The sequence below is a fragment of the Myotis davidii genome, unplaced genomic scaffold, assembly GCF_000327345.1.
Source record: "Myotis davidii unplaced genomic scaffold, ASM32734v1 scaffold574, whole genome shotgun sequence".
NCBI classification, from domain to species: Eukaryota; Metazoa; Chordata; class Mammalia; order Chiroptera; family Vespertilionidae; genus Myotis; species Myotis davidii.
The window spans coordinates 282983-292019 of record NW_006285614.1 but is presented as its reverse complement, the minus strand read 5'-3'; the positions used below and the strand labels follow the sequence as shown (position 1 = coordinate 292019).

Below are 9037 nucleotides of genomic sequence, written 5' to 3'. Positions count from 1 at the left end.
ATCCACTGAGCCAAACCGGTCAGGGCTCTACATATTTTTAAAAAGGTTTTATTTTAGATCAGTTGTTTTAGGTTCACAGCAAAATCGAGGGTAAGATACAGAGATGTCTAATTTGTGGTTAACGAAAAGAACTTCACTTTTGTGTAAGTAAACCTATTACATGCTAGGTGCAGAATGTACTCTATCCCAGTTAAGCTCCTCAAAACCACGAGAGAGTGTAAATCATTTAAGACGTTATTTCGCAGACAAGGAAACTAAGATGGAGGAGAACTGAGGCAACTTTCCTAGTGACATTCAGGGCGGCGATTTCAACCCAGACCTGCTGCCATCTCACCCTTTCCCTCTGCACCACTCCCCTCTAGTGCTAGCCAGGCCCCTGCAGGCCTGGGCTGCATCACCCCTGTCCGCGCGCCTCACCTGGCCCGGGAAGTTAGCCGAGTTGGTTTTTCTTTAGGAAAGGAACAGAGTATTTCAGTATTTTGGGGTTTTTTTTTTAGAGAACTGTGCGCGAGGAAACAAATCCAGAGAATGTCAGCTTGCTTAGTACATCCCTTCGGATAGACTCTGAACATCATTTGAGACGCCGGTGGCAAGTCTCTTCCCGACCAAGAAAATAGAAAAGAAAGTAAAATTAAAAAAAAAAAATCTTTGCATCTCCAAGGCGACGAGATGGCTGCCTCGGGTCTCCCGCGCGCCGGGATGACGTCACCGGCGAGGCCGTCTGACGTCGGCGCGTCCTGCCGCCATCTTTGTCGCTGGCACAGCGGGCTTGGCGCAGCGGCCGAGACCTGGAAGAGGAGCCGTGACGTGCGGGAAACCATTACAACATCACTGAGGCCGCGCTCTCCGGCCGCCGCCGCCGCCCCCGCCCTTGCCTCCGGTGAGTTCAGGGCGGCGAACTCCGGGGTGTGTCCCCCATGGATGCTCGGTACGGGGGTGGCCCGCGGTGGGTTGGGAGGTGGGCGGAGGCGGCCGGTTAGGGAGGCCCCAGGCCAGGGGTGTGGCCGGGAGGGGCCGGAGTCCGAGGGGCGAGCCAGCCCTCGCCGCTGGGCGTTGTTCCCTGAGCCTGGGACGGGCCCGGCAGCTGAAGGGGAGAGGGAGCCCCCGTGATGGGCACACCTCGCCCGGCTCCCCCGGTGTGAGGTTGAGAGTCATTCTCCCCCACCCCGTCAAGGAGGGACGGGTCTCCCGAGCCCTGGCACCTGGTAAAGAGCAGGAACTCCTGCACTTGAGGGGAAGAGCCCCGCTGGCGTGGCCGGGTGGTTCAGCGTCCACCTGTGAACCCGAGGTCACGGTTCGATCCCCGCCATCAGAGTGTATGCCCTGTACTTCTTTCTTAACAGAGTTAAACTGGAGTCACCCTTCCCAGACTTCTAGACACAATTAGAAAATGGCTGTGAAGAGAGGAAAGAGTTAGAATTCCCCCAGGTTCACAGATGAAGATACAATTTTAATCTTGGGCCAGGGTCCTGAATTGCAACCTCTTTTCCCCATCCGAGAGAGAGAGAGAGGAGAGAGGAGAGAGAGATGGGGAGGAAAAACCTTCAGAACTGGCCCGATGTGAAAGAGGGGGGAGAATTGGGGATAAATCTTAGCCCGGAATTTTTCCATTTTGGATTTAGCAGGAAGGGTCTGGTTTGAGAAAGGCTGTAGATGAATTAAGCCCGAGGCAACGAAACCAGTACTTCCTGGTACTTCCTAATTCTTTGAATCCAGAGAATTTATTCCTGCAGTTTGTTCTCCATGGTGTTTAGGGCTTTTACTGAACACACTTGGCCGCTTCATTATGAAGCAACGTGAATAAAGCATGAATGCTTCATTAAACTTTGAGTTTTTAGAAAGAAGTGTTTTTTAAATGTCAGACACTTATAGTCAATGTAATTTTTTAAAATAAAACGCAGTAAGTTTAGGAAAGGCAGAATGACAAGGTGGTCTCAATGAGGAACAGTTTAAATTATTAATAACCTTCGTGTCGGACTTCTCTTGCTTAGCCTCAGGGTACACTTACAAAGTAATAATAGCAGCAGATGAAGGAGATGCGGCTGTAAGGTGAAAAGTGTAACACATTCCAGTGATGACTAAGCTGGTGGTAAGGTGAGACCTGTTTGCAGGTATCTTCACAGTTTAAACGCCCAAGGAAGCAAAAGGATAGTGTGTTCTGCAAACCGCCTCACTGAAAGTTGGATGGTGAAATTAATAAAAGCTAACATTCCGTGAATTAAGAGACTCAAGAAAGTCCAGTATATTTTAGGCTCAGGTTTGAACCAAGCTGAACAAGGAATGAATAAAATAGAATATGCTCTCCCTTTTTCCTTCTTTGCTTCCTTCTAGGTTTAAGTTTTCTAGAGTTTATTGGTATTTCAGTTAAAAATTAGATGTAAAACTTTGAGCTTTCTTACTGTATAATACTAACAAATCACCTTGTAGTCTGCCATATTTAAGTGAAATTACAGGTGTGTCTGTTATAATTAGGTGTCTTTTTTAATTTCTTATGAGCTGAATGATACCTGAACATGCTGTTGACTTTGCATTATTATTGAAATATCTGATTAGCACTTCTTACCCTTGTAATAAAAGATGGCTGGAATAACTTGGTTAACTCTTTGGCTAGTTTTTCAGTATAAACACCAAACTGTGTAAAGCTCAACTTTCAGTGAAAAGAAGGGAGTTAGTGGCCTCTTCAACTCTTAATTTAGCTGCCATTTCCCAGAGAGCCATTCGAAATTAAAACTCTATTAATATTTTTCTGGCCTTATTTTCTTTAGGGCGACTGGAAGGAGGGAGAAGTAGAAGGAGAGAAAGGACTTTCACAATCTATATTTAGTAGAAACTAGGTTATGTTAAATCTAGATGTATAATCCTGTGTGGGGAGGCCTTCTCTGAAGTGCAGTGACATGACTCCCTGGGCTAGGACAAGTGAAAGTTATTGTGTGCTTTGACCGTGGCAGCTGTGTTTTTTAACAATGCCCCTAGGCCATGTTGCAATCCTCAGAACAGCCCGGACTTGTCTTAGGCTGGTAGAAGGGTAGGGTGAGCTCAAACCCTGACGGTTTTGCTTTTTGCTGCGGCTCTTCTGAAGGAACAATGTGTTTTTCCCTCCAGGAGCTTGATTTTTGAGAAACTGATAACTTGATTTTTTTTTTCTTGATTTCTATCTTGGCTGCTTTTTCTTTAGCTTCTAATGCAGACAATAGTTTTCACCATCCTATATTTTGGAGAATCTGGTTATGCCCATCTCTGGCATGTGAGTAAGTGCATCTCATTTTTAAAAATATATACAAATGTAATTTTTCGAAGTGAAATTCACATAACAAAATTAACCATTTAAAAGTGAGCAGTTAAAAAAAACACACACACTGAGGGGTAGGGGAGGCCGGGGGAATGTCAAGGGCGGGGGGAGAGGAAACATGTAATACTAAGCAATAAAAAAAAAATAAAAGTGAGCAGTTCAGTGGCACTTCATACATTCACAATGTTGTGCACCCACCACCTCATATTTGTTTTTGTATAGACTATTTTCATTTTTCTTGGAATTTAGGCAGGAATTGACTTGATACAATTATTTCCCTGTCAGTGCGTGTGAGGGATACTCCATTACTGGTGTTTACAACAGTGTGAGCTAAGAGAGTGATATGTTTTCCCCTTCTAAGCCCGGAGATCCTTCCTTCCTTTCTTCCTTCCTTCCTTCCTTCCTCCCTCCCTCCCTCCATCCCTCCCTCTCCTGAGGATATTTTTTTCATTGCTTTTCTGAGAGAGTGGAAGGGAGGGAGGGAGGGAAGAGGAGACAAAGAAAGACAAAGAAAGACAAAGAGAGAAACATCCACTGGTTGCCTCCTGCACTCGCCCCACATCCACTGCCGGGTGGAGGAGTGGGAAGGGGGGAAAGGGGAGTGAACCCTCAACCCAGGTACTTGCCCTCGACCAGGAATGGAACTCAAGACCCTTGGTCTGGGGGATGGTGCTCTAACTACTAATCCACACTGGCCAGGGAAGAGCAGGGATTCTTAATTTAGAATCTAAGATTACTTTTGGTTTTCTCCCCTGAAATTTTGTGGGTTGATATATTAATCTCTTGTTAAGAACACCTAATGCTCACAATAAATAGGACAGAAATATATTCCTTGATAGTGAAATTTGTTAGGGGAAGTAATGAAATGTGTGGGTCATTAATAAAGGTAGGATTTAAGATTAGGTTAATTTAATGTTTAACAGGTTGTATGGAAAACTGTTAAGAATTTAACATGTGGCCCACTGCATGGGAGAACATATTTGCCAATGTTATCACCAATAAGGGTTTAATCTCCAGCATTTATAGGGAACTCATACAACTTAATAAAAGGAAGATAAACAATCCAATCAAAAAATGGGCAAAGGACCTAAATAGACACTTTTTAAAAGAGGACATTCAGAAAGCCAAGAGACTTATGAAAACATGCTCATAGTCATTATTCATCCGAGAAATGCAAATCAAAACAACAATGAGGTATCATCTCACACCTGTCAGAATGGCTATCAACAAATCAATAAACGACAAGTGCTGGAGAGGATGCGGAGAAAAGGGAACACTCGTGCACTGCTGGTGGGAATGCAGACTGGTGCAGCCACTGTAGAGAACAGTATGGAGTTTCCTCAAAAAACTAAAAATGGAACTCCCATTTGACCCTGTGATCCCACTTCTAGGAATATATCCCAAGAAACCAGAAACACCAATCAGAAAGGATATATGCATCCTTATGTTCATAGCAGCACAATTTACCATAGCGAAGATCTGGAAACAGCCTAAGTGCCCATCAGCAGATGAATGGATTAGAAAACTGTGGTGCATCTACACAATGGAATACTATGCTGCTGTAAAAAAGAAGGAATTCTTACCATTTGCAGCAGCATGGATGGAACTGGAGAGCATTATGCTAAGTGAAATAAGCTAGTCAATGAAAGAAAAATACCACATGATCTCACTCATTTATGGATAATAAAGACCATTATAAACTGATGAACAAAAATAGATACAGAGGCAGAGCAGCATCGAACAGACTGTCAAACTAACGCAGGAAGGCCAGGGAGGGTTTGAGGGCGGGAGGGGGAAAAAGGGAGACATATGTAATACTCTGTAATACTTTTAAGCAATTTAAAAAAAAACCATGTGGGTAAAAAAAAAAAATTAAAAAAAAGAATTTAATGTGTGTAAGTGTCTGAGAGCATTAAGCAAACAAGGATTTTTGTACCATTTTTCAAAGAAACTTGGTGAAAAATTCCAAGCAGATTTTGTTGTTAAATCTTAAGCAAGTTTTAAGTTTTGATGATCCTATAGGACTTAGAATGGCATAATAATAGACAGACCACAACAGCCTTGAGCTACGGCCCTTCTGTTAGGCTCTCGTAATCATTTCTGTAGATTGGTTTTTCTCTTTGTACATGTAAGTCCTTAGTTGGTAACTTCAGATTTATTCCAAGTCTTTTATGTGAAGGACTCCTTTCTTCAATTTGCCCACTCCACATTTAGTTTACATTGTGAATGGATTAAACGATTATACATTCTTTGAATTTTTGCTAGAAAGGCGTTACGAAAATATTATGTTAGGCAAGCCTCTGCTGCAGACTAATTATAACAAATGCAATCAAAAGAAATTTCTGTATTCTCTATTTGTTGTGAGCTCTAGCTCACTTCTTTTAACAAGGTAATTCAGTGAAATTCTGATAAAATCTATTGTATGAGGACTAAATAGTAAGGTTGCTCTTTGGAAAGATAACAGATAAGTCTAATTTCTCTTAGGTTGTCCAAGCAGCACATTTTAGAGATGATTTGAGCTTAGCTTTTTTCAATATTTTATGTTTTCTGACTCTTTCTCCTTTTCCTTATTACATTGATTTGTTTAGTGTGTAAGTCTTTTCTCTCATCCATATTTACTATTGTTAGCCCAATGTGTTAATCATTCAGGTTTGCCAAATATATTATCACCTGTGTTGTTTTGATCTGACAGTAATGAACAGGTACCAGGGCATCTGTCCTAAATTTGGTAATTAGTATTGTTAATTATGGTGGTAAAAAAGAAGATACTCAGTTTTGAGTGCAGAAGGAATATTATTAAAAGAAAATTTTAATATATTAGAAGACGTCAGGTATGTTAGACTAAAGCAGTGATGGCAAACCAGTGATGGCAGTGATAGTGGTAAGGAAGAAGGCACTCGTTTTTGAATACAGGAGTTCTAATATGTAAATGTTCTTTATCCAAGTTATTTATGTCCAGCAAGGCATACATTATTTTAAGAAAGGAATTCTTTTCTCTTGCTGTAGGTGCACATTAAAGAGCCAACACCATGACTGACTCCAAGTACTTCACAACCAATAAAAAAGGTAAGTATGCGAACCTGATCAAAAAGCATTGAGATCCTTCAAAAGTTATGGTGTAAGATTGTGGTGTTCCTGACCTCTTCAGACATGCATGTTACGGACAGTCTCATTGGAGATCTACTACTCCTACAGAAAAGTGTATTGAGGAAATTAAAGTATAGGTATTTATTTGTTTGTTTATTTATTTAAATCCTCATCGAGGAAGGGGGCAGGGGGAGAAAAACATCGGTCTGAAAGAGAAATATTGATCAGTTGCCTTCCGTACCCGCCCCAACTGGGAATGGAACCAGCAATCCAGGTATGTTCCCTCACTGGGAATCGAAGCAGTAACCTTTCAGTGCACACAGGACGACACTCAACCAACTGCCACTCCAGCTAGGCTAAAGTATAGGGTTTTAATTTGATTTGAAGGTTTTGTCTCAGTAAAAGGAAGGGATCCAACATTTATCCATTGAAGATTGATAGATTCTGAGCATTTTTGTTCTTTTTCAATTTTTTACTTGGAAATATACATTTTTGTAATAAGGAATACTATTAAATATAGGTATATAAAAAGTAAAAATGAAAGTTCTCTCCCTCCTTATTCCTGTTCTTGAGGGGAATTCGGTGTGTATTCTCAATCTTTTTCTATGCATATACATGCATATATTAATACATAAGATTTTTAAAAATGTTTTTATTGATTTCAGAGTGGAAGAGAGAGCGGGAGAGAGAGAGAAACATCAATGATGAGAGAGAATCATTGATCAGCTGCTTCCTGCATGTCCCCTACTGGGGATTGAGCCCACAACCCGGGCATGTGCCCTTGACTAGAATTAAACCTGGACCCTTCAGTCTGCAGGCCAATGCCTTCTCAAATGTACCTTTTCTCCTCTCCTCCAGTAGCTAAAATAGGACAGCTTCTCTGCCTGGAATTTCTCTTTCTGGTTTCCCTTGTGATGTTTACTGGCCTTAGCCTCCTGACTGTCTCTAGATTTAACTAAGTGGTCTTGAAAAACATGCTGCGGTGTCCCTCTACTTCGATTTATTCATTTATTTAGTAAATATTTATTTATGAGTCCCATTCTCTACCCTAACAGTGGTGGAGTTTTTTTTTATTTTTATTAAATATCCTAATTTCCTCTCTAAGTCAGAGTAGATGCAAAAGGACACTTAATATTCAGTTTCTAAATATTATTTCCCACTAAAAGGAATTAGGACTCCTTGGAGAAATGACTGATTCCAAGGCTGGGTCAAGGGAAAGTACAGGAACATGAACATCTTAGGCCAGAAAGCAAAAGGAAGGGAGTACTCAAAAAATGATGGCGCATGTCAAGGAGCAGTATACTTTGAAGGGGCTTCCACTGGCTAACTTTGAGATAACTTGAGAATTTTAAAAAGTGATCAAAGAAGTGAATTGTAAACCATTGAATATATATGTACACATAAATTGTAGTTGTAGTTGATTCAGGCAAGAGTCATCAGTGAATCCTAAAGTAACTGGCAGGTGAAAGTTTGATGAGGAATAGGATATTTAAATAGTCTCCAAAGTGTCCTTTACAGTGTCAGGACCTGGCAATTGCCACTTTAACCAAGTATTCGGTGTTAACATACTAATAATGGAACAAATTAACATAATTTTCCTCTTGTAATGCACTGAGTAGACCATACCGTCATTTATGAATTATGCCTGCCAAAATGCCTAACATCAGTATAATCATGAAGGAACACCAATGAGAAACCAAAGCTGAGAACATGCTATAAAATAACTGGCTTTGCCGAAACCAGTTTGGTTCAGTGGATGGAGCGTCGGCCTGCGGACTAAAGGGTCCCAGGTTCGATTCCGGTCAAGGGCATGTACCTGGGTTGCAGGCACATCCCCAGTGGGGTATGTGCAGGAGGCGGCTGATCGATGTTTCTGACTCTCTGTCTCTCTCCCTTCCTCTCTGTAAAAAATCAATAAAATATAAAAAAATAAAATAAAATAACTGGCTTTAAAACAGAAGTCATTATCATGAAAGACAAAGGCTGAAGAACCGTTTCAGGTTAAAGGAGACTAAATAGACATGACAATAAATGTAAAGCATGATCCTGAATTGGATCTTGGTCTAAGGGGAATGGGTATAAAATTGCTATAAAGGACATTATCAAAATCTGTGAGTAAGGTCTGTATGATGATAATGTATCAGGGTTAAATTTCCTGATTCTGATCATTGTATTATGTTTATGTAAGATAACTCTTTGTTCTTAGAGATTATACACTGACATATTTAAAGCTAAAGAGATGTGATGTCTGCAGCTTCCTATTAAAATGATTCAGAAAAAAACTTGTAAATTTATAGAAAGCATGATAAAACAACTGTGGCATAATGTTAACAATTGGGGAATCTTGTAATGTTAATATTGCAATGATCCAGAAAAGAAAAAATAAAAGTAGGAGGGCACATTATAGTGACCTATAGTGAGCAAGGAACATCAGGAGATTTTCTAGAAGGCACAAGCATATCTGTCCTTTCATTTGGAGTTTACAGTAAACAAGCTCTTCTATCATAATACAGGAAGCTCTATAGTTAGTTGCCTAATTATATCAACTACCTACTAGTCAGTGGCTTTCAACCTTACCTACACGTTGGAGTTACCTTGTGAATTTAAAACAATACTGATGTACAGGTTTCCTACCCAGATATCCTGATTTCATTGTTCTGG

The 9037-nt window shown here is 40.8% G+C and overlaps 1 protein-coding gene across 3 annotated transcripts in view; it reads left to right on the top strand.

Moving 5' to 3' along the window:
- Positions 1 to 432: 432 nt before the first annotated feature.
- Positions 433 to 9037, top strand: part of AP2B1 (adaptor related protein complex 2 beta 1 subunit) — a 94790-nt gene continuing 86185 nt past the window's right edge. For 2 of the 3 annotated variants that reach the window (XM_006756412.2, XM_006756411.2), the window contains exons 1-2: positions 433 to 880; positions 6296 to 6355. In XM_006756412.2, the coding sequence (XP_006756475.1) occupies positions 6319 to 6355 (37 nt within the window). In that variant the 5' untranslated portion in view covers positions 433 to 880; positions 6296 to 6318. Of the gene's footprint in view, positions 881 to 1996; positions 2095 to 6295; positions 6356 to 9037 lie in introns of those variants that run through there. The other variant, XM_015559251.1, reaches the window with a different exon arrangement.